General features: G+C 44.4%; 1 protein-coding gene across 2 annotated transcripts in view; it reads left to right on the plus strand.

Annotated features, from left to right (window-relative positions):
- TMCC3 (transmembrane and coiled-coil domain family 3) overlaps positions 1-14,411 on the plus strand; it is a 289,285-nt gene that overhangs the window by 212,144 nt on the left and 62,730 nt on the right. The window contains exon 1 of one of the 2 annotated variants that reach the window (XM_055585315.1): positions 6,413-6,652. The exons of the other annotated variant lie outside the window; for it this stretch is intronic. Coding sequence (XP_055441290.1) covers positions 6,575-6,652 — 78 coding nt within the window. The 5' untranslated portion in view covers positions 6,413-6,574. Of the gene's footprint in view, positions 1-6,412; positions 6,653-14,411 lie in introns of those variants that run through there. 2 annotated transcript variants of the gene reach the window in all.

Genomic DNA, 14,411 nt, shown 5'->3' on the forward strand with positions numbered 1-14,411 from the left:
ATGAAAATTAGTAACACTCATTGTTCAGCACATTTTCATCCTTATAATACTGTTCATTCCAACCCTTGGAGGGCAAAAGCTACCTTTTGCTTACCTCTTACTCATTTTTAAAACCCTAGTGCTGGGAAAATAACTAGGCGTTTGATAAATGTTGACTCTATGCATTCACTCAGCAAGTATGCACTGACTATGTGATACTATGTTAGGAACCAGGACTGCACACACTTACCTAGAAGGCATCATTTTTTCCTTCAGGTAACCTATAATCTAGTTGGGGGAGGGCACATACAAAACACCACACTAAATATTTAAATAACGTGATAAGATAACTTTTGTGTTCAAACAAGAGGTATAGACTATAATTAGTTCAAGAGTCTAGGAGGTCATCTGGCATGGACTGACCAAGGAAGGCTCAATTAGTGGCCTGATAAAAACTGTCCTCACTGGAATTCTCTGCTCACTCTTCCTCTGTTTGTGTTGTCCTTAGGTCCTGCTTTCTCTTGAAATGCTGCCCTTCTCACTGTCTTCTGTCTACCCAGACCCAGCATTAAATGTATTAGGTTTTTAAAAACTGGTTTAAGTAAAATGAGAAATGCCTTGCTTCATATAACCAGAAAGGAGGGGAGGATCTAGCCACATCTGATGTGGTGGATCATCTGCCGTGATGGCATCCACCAATTCTCCCATCCCTGTATGTGTCTACTACTCCAGTCAAGAGTGGATGCTACTTCTCCCCTTGAGCCTGGTCTGGGCTTTTGACTCATTCTAACCAATCGAATGTGACAGAAGTGCTGCTCTGCCAACTCCAGGCTAGCCCTTAAGAGGTTTGGCATCATTTGTTTTTGATCTCTTGAAAACCACTCACCATGTAAATAAGTCTAGCTATTCCAATAGAGAGTGGGGAGCCCTGGAAGAAGGGAGACTATGAAATATAAAAACATTTTGTTTAAATATATAAACATAAACAAATTGAGATAGAGGCCTGGCCAACCCCAGGTATTCCAGCCACCCCCATTCCTCTTGGTGCTGACAGGTGAGTGAAGCCAGCTTGGATACTCCAGCTCCAGCCAGTATCACAAGGAGCAGAGAAAAGCCAAACTCTGCAGACTTGCTCAAAATGCAGACTCATAAGCAAATGAATGGTAGTTGTTGTAAGCCAGTATATCTTAGGGTGAGCTGTCGTGTGGCAGTAGATAGTAGAAAAAGCTGGATTCAGTGCTCCAACAATTCAGTGATGAGTCTTTCCCCTTTCATGGCTGTTTCCCTCAGGGAGGAAGTTGTGTTTGTGTGTCTACCACATATAGCAGGAATGCCCACCACGGCAGCAGGCTTATATTCTACCGGCTGAACCTGGTGCCAACTTGATGGGCTCAGTTCTTTCCCAGCAGTTACAGCACAAGTCTCAGGGGAGACTCTGATTGGCTCTGACTGGGTCATGAGCCTCTTTCTGCGCACGATGAACCAACTCTGATTGGCTAAGTCTGGATCATGTGCCTCTTCCTGGAGCCAGAGGTCCAGCGTGGTCAGTCTCACCTAAATTACTTGCATTGAGGATGGGGATGGGATGGATCCCAAAAGAAAAATCCAGGTACTGTTAATATTTTGAAAATAAGAGGCTGGATGCTGGGGCAGGCAGAAACAACAAATATGTACTATGAGAATCAAGTATAACCTTATCTCTTTTATGAAGCCTTTTCTCACTATTTTACACTATTATGGCTTTAATGACCCAGTTCGCTTCTCTCCTGCTGAGAACATGCTGGGTTATTGTGCCTTACACTTTGGAAGTAAATTCTTGGTTTACACCCTAGATTTTGTACCTTTATCTTCCGTATTGTTCTGATTGCATTTGCTACTTTAAAGGTGCAGTTTTTAAAAAAATTTTAATTACCTTTTGCAGAGAGAGGCTTTTGGAGGCTGTTATCAGAGGCACAGATAATTCTTATGTTGAAGAAAAAATGTGTGTTTTCTCTCTCTCTCTCTCCCTCTCTCTCTCTCCCTGAGTCTGACAAAACCTTAGGCATTGCCTGCAAAAGAAGGCACATGATCTGTTTTCCCCATGGGTCCTAATTCCAAATAAGAGAGCCAATGGTGATCCACATGGCTTGTTTTCTTTCTTTTCTAGGGAGCTTGCTCTTGTGCTATTTAATTTGGGCTTTTAAAAACATTATTTTGTATGAGTGCCCAGTAGAGCAGCTTTTGGGCAACTGGCTTATGAAAAAAATCAAAATGATCTAAAAAAGAACATCCTCTGTTAATTGAAATTGAAGTGAGCCTAATATAGTTTTAATTCATTCATTTTGTGGAGGATCAGCGTTTCTTTCCAGAATGGAGTTCTTCTAAGCAACACCAAGACAGTAATAGAAATGGAAAATAGCTGCCTGCTGTCACACTAACCAAAGCCCAATCTTGGCTTGTGAGAGACCTTACTTAGGTCTGGCCTCTCCAAAGTTACACACAGATACAGTTACACACACATGTACATGCATACACCTGATCAATATAATTTCCACAGTCCTAGGTACCTGAAAAAATGAGGCATCAGGCAAATGAGGGGGGAAAACCCAGAGACAGACTCTTATAGATTTCAGAATGGATCTTTATAAGATTACATTGGCATAAAGACAATAACAACAGACTGTCTTGCCTTTATATCAAGATTTATACTTGTAAAGTGTTATTTAGTTCAGTTCAGTTGCTCAGTCGTGTCCAACTCTTTGCGACCCCATGAACTGCAGCACGCCAGGCCTCCCTGTCCATCACCAACTCCCAGAGTCCGCCCAAACCCATGTGCATTGAGTCAGTGATGCCATCCAACCATCTCATCCTCTGTCATCCCCTTCTCCTCCTGCCCTCAATCTTTCCCAGCATCAGGGTCTTTTCAAATGAGTCAGCTCTTCGCATCAGGTGGCCAAAGTATTGGAGTTTCAGCTTCAACATGAGTCCTTCCAATGAACACCCAGGACTGCTCTCCTTTAGGATGGACTGGTTGGATCTCCTTGCAGTCCAAGGGACTCTCAAGAGTTTTCTCCAACACCACAGTTCAAAAGCATCAATTCTTCGGCGCTCATTACATTTGTGTATATAAGTAGATACTCCACTGGTGACTTAAATCCAGGATTAAGGATGCCATCATCACATCTGTCTTTTGAGTCTTTATTATGAAATATTGTGTATATGTGTAGGCATGAAAACAGATCTAGTATAACAATAGCCATTCAGTAAATATGGCATTGTTTATAATCTTGTTTCCCTTTCCTCTTGAATCCTTATCTCCACACTAGAGGTAAATACTCTCCTGAAATTTGCGTATATCATGCTCTTAACTTTTCTTAATAGCTTAGCTATATATCTTTGTTCTCCTAAAAATGCCATTTATTCTTCCTGTTTCAACTTTACTTGAATAGAATCTCACAACAGGCAGTTTTATGTGGTTTGCTTTTTTTTTTTTGTTTCTCAGTATTGTTGATGAAATTCATCTATATTGATTATTTTTAGCTCATTTTGTTTGTGGCTTATCTTTTCACTTTATTATTTTTTTCATGAGCAGAAAATTTAAAACAGTGTAGTCGAATCTTTGTGGTTTATATTTTTTGTGAACTACTTTTTATGACGAGATCAGAATGATATTCTTCCACTTTCTTTTGGCAGTTTTAATCATTGTATTTTCTCTTTAGATCTTTAATCTATCTGATATTGATTTTTTGTATGCCTTGAGGTAGGGATCATTTTTTTTTTTTTTTCTCCCAAGTGAAAAGACAGAGCATTTGCTTAGAAAATTTCAGATAGTCCCATCTTTCTCAGAATTAAACTCAAGGTTCTTAAAATAGTCTAAATTACCCTATACGACCTGGTCCTTTGAAATGTTTCTGATTTCATCTACTGTTGTCCCAGGCAACACTGGCCTCCTTGCTCTTCCTGAACACTCCCAAATGTTCCTGCTTTGGGGACTTTATATTAATACTTGCTGTTCCTTTCATCAACAGTCTTCAGACATCTACGTGGCTAGCTCCCATTCTTCCTAGATCTCTTCTCAAATGTTACCTTATCGTGGAGGCCTTCTGTGGCCACCCTAGCTAACATCATACACATTCACATTTGAAATGTCTCTTCTCTGCTTTGGAATAACTCACCTGAAAAACTCTCTGGGACTGGTGGAGTTGTTTCATATATGGGGAGTATTTTAAAATGTTGATTTAATTTTTGAATGATTTTAGGACTCTATGGGGTTTTCCGTTTCTTAAGTTAGTTTTGATAAATTTGTCCTCTTCATTAAAAAAATACATATATATATTTAGAAATCCTTGCCTTTTTTAGAACTTTTTATTTTATATTGGGGTAAGGCCAATTAACAATGTTATGATGGTTTCAGGTAAACAGTAAGGGACTCAGCCATACATGTGTATGTATCCATTCTCCCCCAAACCCCCCTTCAATAAAAGATATGTTTTATTTCACTTTTTAAATAGTCAATATATGCACACAGTTCAAGCATTCAAGTTCAAAAAGCATATACGGTGAGAAATAAACCTTCATCCGTTCCTTCTAGCTACCTAGTTCCTGTCTCCTGCCGTCAGTTTCATGTCGATTTCTCTAGTTTCATGTTAATTCTCCCCAAAATATGTTATGCATATTTAACCATATATATATATATAGTTTTTATATAAATGGTGGAATACTATATATATATTACTCTGCACATTGCTTTTTTACTAACCAGATATGTTAGAGCTATTTCTGTAGCCATACATTGAGAGCTGCCATTCTATTACAGGTACCTAACACTGGAGAAGGCAATGGCACACCACTCCAGTACTCTTGCCTGGGAAATCCCAGGGACGGGAGCCTCGTGGGCTGCCGTCTGTGGGGTTGAGAAGAGTTGGACACAACTGAGCGACTGCACTTTCACATTTCACTTTCATGCACTGGAGAAGGAAATGGCAACCCACTCCAGTGTTCTTGCCTGGAGAATCCCAGGGACAGGAGCCTGTTGGGCTGCCGTCTGTGGGGTCGAGAAGAGTTGGACACGACTGATGTGACTTAGCAGCAGCAGCAGCACGTAACTGGATGTCTATATTGTAATTTACTCAATCTCCTTCTGAAGGACATTGAAGTTGTTTTCAATTTTTGCAGTAGCCTTCTAGCCAGTGTCCCTTACCCATCTTTAATCAGTGCATCTCACAGCTATTAGATATTTCTTCTTTACTTTCCATCCTGATACTGTCTTGTCCCCTTTCAGAACCCTCCAGCAGCTCTCCCAGTATCCAACATTAGGGCTGAACTAATTAATTAGCCTTGAAGTAGAGCCCTGCACCACATGGTCGCCGCCTACTTTTTCCATTGTTTTTCTGTTCCTGAAGAGACTCCCTAAATTGATGGCTTGAGGTTTTCCAAACCTACCTTTGTTTTGGGGCTTCCCGGGTGGCGCTAGTGGTAAAGAACTCATCTGCCAATGTAGGTGGAGGGAAGAGATTCGAGTTCCATCTATGGGTGGGAAATCCCCTGGAGGAGGGCATGGCAACCCACTCCAGTGTTCTTGCCTGGAGAATCCCATGGACAGAGGAGCCTGGCGGTCTACAGTCCATAGCGGTTGCCCAGAGTTGCACGTGACTTAGCATGCACCTTTATTTTTATGCTCAGGATTTTTCTTCTGCCTGCACTTCCCTTCCCCTCAGCCCTTTGAAGGAGAGGATCCCAATCCTCCTCCTTCTGGGCTGGTAAGGTCTAACTCTAATTCTTCTCTGGAGCAGCTGCACTTTCAGTATTTCAACTCATTCTCCCACTGGTACACTGTCTCAAGACGAGGTGTTTTCACTGTCTCCTCTAGACTCCATATTTCTTGTGGGGAGGAACTCTTCACTCGAAATAGGGAATACTAAAATGAAAAGATGTATCTTGATTTTTAAGTAGTTTCCAACATAAAGGTGAGCCAGACTTGCAAAAATACACAACACTATAGATGGTTGTTTAAGAGGAAGTGTAGTCTTTGCTCAGTGGAATCAGAAGAAGAAAAACATGAGCACTTAAAAACAAAAAACAAAAAACACCTCAGACACAAAAAAAGAATTCTGATCCCTACCCCAGGGCCTAGCACGGTGTCCCATAAGTGCATGTTGAATAAGAGTAACGTGAAAGGAAGCATTAAAGGCATGCCTCAACATCTTGACCAAAATCCATCTTTCATCAGGTAAGTCAGCAAATAGTGGAGATGCCACTCATCTCGTGAGTGAAAAGAGGGCAGTGTGGAAGGAGGTGGAATCAAGTTTAAGCAAGCGAGGGAGGCAGAGCCGAGGCACCTGGAGAGGGTCTCGGGAGGGCGGGGCGCGCAGGGGGCGCGGCAGAGACGGGAGTTGGGCGGAGACTCTCGCGTCCCTGCCCCGCCTCTCCCGCCCTCTCCACTCCGCGGCGGCGGCGGCGCAGGGCGGCCGCGCGGGTGTTGGCAGCAGCTGCGGGAGCCCGCACCGCCCCCTGGCCGAGGCTCCCCCGGGCGAGCCCGAGCCCGAGCCGGAGCACGCCGGCAGCTCGCGGCGCGGCGGCACTGGACCCCGGGAAAGTTCCCGGCGCCAGCGCCGAGATGCCGGGCAGCGACACGGCGCTGACCGTGGACCGGACCTATTCCGACCCGGGCCGGCACCACCACTGCAAGAGAAGGGTGAGGGTCGCGGTCGTTGTGGCGGTGGGGGCGCCCTCCCAGGGGCGAGGTTGGGTGGGCGTGGGCTCCCGCGGGAACGACCTCGCCCTGCGCGTTTCGCCGGCTCCCTCCCTCCCTTCCCTGCGGCTCGGAGCCCGGACTTCCCTGCACCTTTCGGGCTGACGGGGATGGGAGGGGGGGCGTAGGAGCTCGGCCCGCGCGGTTCCGAGACCTCAAGTTCCCCTCCGGGGTGGGAGCAACGCCAAGCCCAGGCCCACCGCCGCTCGTCGGTCCCGGCGCGCCTGGGTCTCCTCGACGACCGGCGCTCCGCCGCCCTCTCCGCCAGGGAGCGCTCGCCGCTCGGGGCCAGACGCGAGGGGATCCCGCCGCCCGCGTCGTCGTGTCCCCCGAGTTCGGCCTCCAGCTTCCTAAACTCAAGAGCAGCCGCCGCGCCTCCCGAGCCGTCGGGGCTTTCGGGTTCGGGGCTGTGCGCGGCCGGAGCGTAGACAGGCGGCAGACTCCGTCTCCCGGTTTCCCGCGGCAGCTCCTCCGGGCTCTGCCCCAGTGAAAAGTCAGTCTTGCGCGCTGCCTGTACAGTTTCTAGTCGAGCAGGCGCCCTCTCCATTGTTTGCTGTGTAATTTGCTGTTGCTGATTTTGGCTGTGGGCGAAAATAGCTTTTCAGAGTGAGCAGCGGAGACGAACCATGTAGTGCTCGAACGTGGAGGGAGGCCTCAGCCTGCGCGCCGGTCCCTCAGGAGAGAGGAAGCCTCACCTGCCTCGGGGATCGCTTTGCTCTCAGGAATGTTTGATCGTCCGGGTTGAACACTTGGCTCTCCCGTTGACTGATTGAACTGCCATTTAGAACTGCACCTCCTCCTCCTGGTGTTTGTTCGGGCGAGGATTGCCTGAAGGTGTTGTGTTCTTTGGGCTAACTGCTCTCTTGCACGATCTTAGTCGTTGAGTGCCAGCCTCTCTGCTTAAAGTTCAGGAGGTAGGATCGTGCTCGCATCTGTTAATCAGTTTAACAAAATGATTTAATTGTTTTCGGATTAAGTACATTTAGTGGAGTAATACTTGTATCCAGCATCCAGCCCGCTCTCCCCTCCCCACAAAAGAACTCTCCCTCTCTTTTTCTGCACTTTCTTAAAAGTTCCATAACAGTTTGTAATGAAAATAACTAGAAACTGCATTTGGAAGAAAATATTGATAGTAAAAAATCTTTGGTTACCTAAAGTTAGACGTTTGTTGAGGGATGGCTGCCGACTAATATAACTGCAAAGGAAGATAAAGATCTTTTTCTGATGACTTTGTAATCAGGGGGATGTGTGGTCCATCGTGTTGTAGTTGACGGAAGACATTTCAGGTTTGAAAAAAGTGTGGAAGCTGGGTTTCTCTTGTCACAACTGTGATAATCTTCGTGTAAACAGCAGGATTAGTAATCTTTTAAGGAGAGATGGCTCATTGTGAACCCATTTAAGCAATTTGGCAAAAGCACATGGAACTTTCCAAAACTCAGCTCTTTTTAGCTTAACTACTGAGATGGAAAGTGGCAAAGCAGATGTGTAAGTCAGCGACAACTTTATCTCTGCTGTATCTGCTGCTGTTCCATTTCCACACCCATCTTTCCTGTTAAAGTAGGGGAACCGTTTGTGAAGGGGGTTTCTTATTTTGTTTACAATTCTGTTGACTGTGTTAAAGTACTACATGGAGACACCTGGTTTTTATATAGACCGTATATTAAAACTGTGTTAGACGTATATATACTGATTATTCTAAATTAGCTTATATAGGGCAAATGAAATCTGGTAAGAACTGGACAAAATCAAATTGAGGAAGGCTAGAACTTCAGTGGACAGTGATCACAAGTTCTACAGCAAAGACCTTTACTCAGATGGGGCTGATATAATTTTGATCTGTCCTGAAGGCTGCCATAAGGCTGCTATAATGAAGGCCAGGCGGAAGCAATTTTCCCGTGCAGAAAGCATCCCATTAGATGATTTTAACTACTGTTTCATGGTATTCATGTGAATGTAGCTATAAAAACTTATTTTCTTTACACTCAGAACGTATGTGATGCTGAGGGTAACCTCAAGGAACACTGATACTCAATTTCTTTATGTCACCTTTGCCTTGACAATAAATCATCTAGTATAGGATTCGTTTATTTATTTTTCGATGGGAGTGTAGTTGCTTTACAGTGTTGTGTTAGTTTCTGCTGTACAGCAAAGTGAATTGACTGTATTCTTTTGGATTTCCTTCCCATTTAGGTCACCAGAGAGCATTGAGTAGAGTTCCCTGTGCCATACAGTAAGGTTCTAACATAGGATTTAAAAAGAACCTTTTTGTGGACTTATTTGGTAAATTAGCTCCCCTAAAAACATTATAATGAGAAATGGAGGTGTGTGTGAGGAGTTGATTAACCTTTCAGAGATAAGAAGTTTCCCCCTGGGGGGTTAAGACTCAGTGAGATCAAGTTCTTGTTTACCGAATGGTCACTTTCTGTGTTCAAAATTGATACCCTGTTGAGAGAGCAGGGAAAATAGACATCCTGCTTGCTGAGCTTGTTTAAGCCTTTGAGACTAGAATAATAATGAGGCAGTGTACTATTTTAACAGTGCACAAGTCTATTTTTACAGCCAGGTGGATTAACCTAAATTCCTCCTCCCCACCCCCCTTGGTGAAAATGTAATGTAACTGATGAATTCTGTGATTGCTTCTAAGCTGACAAGTCAGGGTCATTCACATTTTTAAATTTCATCTGGGTAAAACTCAGAAATGGTACATGTTAAAACTCACTGCACATTATATCCCCTTATTTTAAAAGAAAGAGCATACATAATTAGAATCTTACTTTTTTTTTTCATGCCCTAGATAGTTAAAGCCTATTATCTATTTAAGAATATAGGGAGTCCGCTTTCTATACAGTAACTGGTTTTTATTAATTATGTCTGAATTAAATTTTTGTCAGTTCTAATTTTAAGCGTCCTAAAATGCCATCTTCAGCCACTAGGGTCTTAGTGCCAAACAGCTGTGGCTCTGGAAGCAGAAGACTTGGATCATAGCTGGCTCTTCACACTTCCCAATGGGGTGACTGCTGGGCAGGCTCTAACCTTTCCAAGCCTCCAGTTGCCCATGTATAAAAGGTGATAATAATCCCCACTTTGGGGAGTGATTGTGAGTCTTCAGTAAGAGAATTTGTAAAAAAGAGTGGTTGTATATACTCAGTAGTGGCTGTTTTTCTCCATGTGTGAGGTAAATAATTTTTTTTCCTTATGCTGTTGATCAGAGCTGCTAGTTGTCTGGAGTGCCTGCCTTCCCCCCATCTCTAGCCTGTCAGCCATGCCCCTGGAGCTCTGACATTTCTCTGGATTCCTTTCCTTCTTCCCGTGTTCCCCAGACATCCCACCTTAGTTTAGCCACGTACGACCTCAGGAGGAGATAGCTGGTGCCTTAGCTTCCTCATTACTCTCGGACGTCATCAACTTCTATTCCATCCTGCCTGCACAGACCAGACTGTTCCATCTACAGAACCGCTTTCATGCGGCTAGCCCGCAGAGGACAGATCCTGGGCTAGTTAGGGCTGCTTACTAAGCACTCGACCTTGGACCTTATAGTTATCCTAGGCCTTAGCTTCCTCTTCCACACCGTTGAGGTGTTGTGAGTAATAAATGAGTCATGTCTATAAAATGTCAGCTACACAGTAAGACTCAATAGATGGTGGCCAGTTTTTGTTATTACTATGTAAGACGTGAGTTTGAGCAAGCTCCAGGAGTTGGTGATGGGCAGGGAAGCCTGGCGTGCTGCAGTCCACGGGGTTGCAAAGAGTCGGACATGACTGAGCGACTGAACTGAAACACGTATTCATAAGCTTGAGAATGGAAAGACTGCTGATTTTGTGAATAATATGGAGACCTTTCTTGGATTTTTAGCATGTGGTACCTTCCTCCATTGCACATTCCTCATCAATTGATTGCTTACATGTTTATGAACTATAGACGCTGGCGCTGGGAGAGCAAGAGGCTTCATTCAGCAAATATTTCGGAGCACCTTCTCTGTGCTCGCTGCTGTTCCAGGCATCAGCAAGGTATGGGTGATGAAACAGTCTGGCCTCTCTGGAAATTTAGTATCTAGTGAATGTCTCTTTTTTATCCTTGTAGCCCCAGGAAATACCCTTCTCTTTTATAGGAGGAAGTGATGATAGTAAGTACAAGTCTCTAGTGTCTGAAGTAAAACCTGTGTCGGGTATGGTTGCCACCTGTAGTACATCTTTAAACCTTCTGAGGTTTGGAAATAGATCCAGAACGGCATGATGAGTAATGGCCAGAGGCAGTCAGGGAGAGGAAGATGTCAGAGCCCTTCTCACTATGGAAATGGTTGGGCAGTGATGTAGTAAGTTGATGATTGCATGCTTACTTCCTGAACAGGAACCAGAGTGAGTGGAAACAGACTTCTTCTGTAGGTGAGACGCTGACCTGGTGAAGGGGTAACTTGAGTGAGTGGTCTGTGAGTACAATTTTTAATCAGTGATTTGTTTTCTTCTAAAGAGTTAATTAAACGGACGATCAGTAGATGAATGTGTGAGTTGGAACTGTCTTCAGTATAGCATGAATGGATTGATGTGTGTTTTTTTGAGCGATGCTTTGCTGTGGGCTCACTGGTTCTCCCTTTAGAGGAAAATGAATTGCCAGCCTCCAACAACACGCCCGCTTGTCACATCCGATGTGGAACACCAAGACAGCTGCTACCCAGTTGGATCACAGGATGTGTTTGCTTCAGACCCACTGCCTAAATTTCCAGGTCTGCCGTTAAGGTCAGAAGTGAGCCTCATGCTTCTGGGTGGAAATTGCCCAGGTCTTGACTTAGGAGAGGCTGCTAAGTCAAGCCCAGCTTGACTTTGTTTCAGCCCTGCTGTTTCTTTGTTTAATTGTGTTTTCAGTGGAGCGCGGTGAGGGGGGAGTGGTGAGAGAGAAGAGAACGGTGAATCACTGTACTGTGAATCAGAGTGAGGACTTCACGATCCTCAGAAAAGGACATGGGGATATATGATCTATGCATAATCCAGCTGCTTCCACTGACTTGGCAGAGGGCGATGCTGCTTGAAGGAGAATGTAGTGTCTGTGTCGATTATTCCTCTATAAGAAGGCAAAAAGAATGTGAATAAAGAGGAGAATGCAGCAACAGTGATAATAGCCAATAGGTACCAGTTCCTCACTATATACCAGGCGCCAATATTAAACAATTCAAATGCACTCCTTAATCCTCACAATATCCTATTTATACTTATGTTTTACAGTTGGGGGAGTTAAGGCCCAGGTGGGTTAAGTGATTTGTCCAGGGCCTATGGCTGTTGGGAAATAGTGGCACTAGGGTTTGACGAATCCAGATCTAATTCCAAAGCTTGCATTTTAGCCACTTTCCAGTCTTCTGCCTCTGCGCTGAGTGCAGAAGAAAGTTCTGTCTTAAGAAACCTGCTCAGTGCTTGGGGATAAATGTGCTCTGCTGGGGGCCCGCCAAACTGCACACTCGGGATTGTTAGGAAACTGCACATTGCTGGTGCTCTGCAGATGGTGGTTCCCAGTAAGCATTCGGTGGGTGAACAATTTAGAGTGATCATTTACAAACTTCTTATAATGCCTAGGGTGTAAGAATTTTGACAGTAGTTGGGGACATCTTCAAGGCTGTTGAATAAGCTTACAACTTAAAGACATTGTTAAAGAATCATATTCTCCCTGGTGTGTTTTCTCTGGAGGATGAGCAGTGGAAAGGCAAAACAAGGGTGGTTTCTTCTTGTGATAGTTGAGTCACCTTCTGGCCTCATAGGATCTCTCTGTAGGACTCAAGCGTCACTGGGCGGGCATATCCTTCTAACCCTTAAGGCAGAGGTTGGAAAGTTAGACTTAAAGATTTCACCGTGTTAGAACTGGAAGAGAATTCACACATTAACTCCGCATCATTCTATTTATACTTTGCAAAAATAAATCCAAATAGACTGTAACCAGATAGAATGAATACAAACTGATTAAGGACTAAGCATTATACCAGCTCCTGTCTTAGAAGAGAGTTTCTTAAAAGAAAGCTACTTAAAACACTTTTCAAAGTAAAGTGAAGTCACTCAGTTGTGTCCGACTCTTTGCGACCCCATGGACTGTAGCCTACCAGGCTCCTCCGTCCATCCATGGGATTTTCCAGGCAAAAGTACTGGAGTAGGTTGCCATTTCCTTCTCCAGGGGTATCTTCCTGACCCAGGGATCGAACCTAGGACTCCCACATTGTAGGCAGACGCTTTTACTGTCTGAGCCACCAGGGAAGTCCTTAAAACACTTTTAATACCATACTAATTGCTAAATTATGTGATAAACATCTCAAAATTGAACTTGATGAAAGTTTTAATTATTTTCAGTAGAGAATTAATTGATGAACAGATTTAAAATTTTGTGATTTTGGGGTGAAAAAAGTGAATTTGAATAATTTAGTGTTAGGCCACTATGCTTCTGAATTTATTTCCAGATTTCTGGTGGGGTTGGAGTGAATAGGAGGGGTAACAATTCATATATTAAACTACTTAGCTGTATTGGATCTGCTGCGACTGTTTCAAAATTATCTTTTCTGGGGCTTCCCATGTGGTTCAGTGGTTAAGACTCTGCCTTCCATTGCAGGGGCACAGGTTCAATCTCTGGTCAGGAAACTAACCCCACATGCTGTGGGGTGTGACTAAGATTTAAAAAAAAATCTTTTCTGAGGTCCCTTTTATGGTCTTTTTTTTTTTTTTTTTTTCTCCAAAATCAAGTTTTGTGATGTGAGTTCATCTTTGTCTTGACCTCCTACCTGTTGGGAAAGGGTATTGGGGAAAAAGCATGTACCAGATGCAAAAGTCATGGAATATATCATGTACGGATTTAACTTAGAATTTCAGCCTCAGTCTTTTGTCACCTCTGAAGCTCTCCATTCCCGTGAGTCTCTTTGGAGAGCATCTTCCAGCACCCTTTGTCTTTGGCATATATAATTTCCATACAACACAGCCCCTAAACACAAACCAGCAACATCATCAGCTTCTTAGCCTAAGAAACAGTCATGCGCTGGCACCCTGGGGGAAGGCAGGGGTGGGGTCTGTCACCTTCTGGGAGCTGGCAGGTCCATCCTGAGGGGCACGTCTCCCTGTGTGAAAGTGTGTGTGCTTCCTGCCTCATGTGCTGACCTGAGAGCTCAACCTAGGTGTGGCTTTATTGTATAGTATGTTTCTGCCCTTTCCCTGGTGGCTCAGATGGTAAAGAGTCTGCCTGCAATGCAGGAGACCCAGTTTCAGTCCCTGGTTGGGAAGATCCTTTGGAAAAGAAAATGGCAACCCACGCCAGTACTCTTGCCTGGAAAACCCCATGGACAGAGGAGCCCAGTGGGCTACAGTTCATGGGGTCACAGAGTCGGGCACGCCCGAGCAGCTTTCACTTTCATATCTGTGCTCTCATGTTTCTGTGCACATGTTCCACAGGCACCTCAAAGTCTGTGTGTCAAACTTAATTTGTTTTCTCACAGCCCCCCCCCAATTCTTGATGAATACTTTTCCCATACAGCCAATCCCCAAACTGGATGCCGGGGAAGCCCACTCAGTCAGCCCCCTTACCCACCACATCCAATGGTTTGCTTCCTAAATTTTCTCAACCACCTTTTCCTCTTCATCCCCAACACCACTCCCTCAGTTTGCTTCCAGATTTGAGGGTTGGAGTGAAGGGTTCAGAGTCTGGAGTCACCCTGGGATGTCGCTCCTCCCCCTCCTGCTTGTGT

Source organism: Bubalus kerabau, chromosome 1 (assembly GCF_029407905.1).
Source record: "Bubalus kerabau isolate K-KA32 ecotype Philippines breed swamp buffalo chromosome 1, PCC_UOA_SB_1v2, whole genome shotgun sequence".
Lineage (NCBI taxonomy): Eukaryota > Metazoa > Chordata > Mammalia > Artiodactyla > Bovidae > Bubalus > Bubalus kerabau.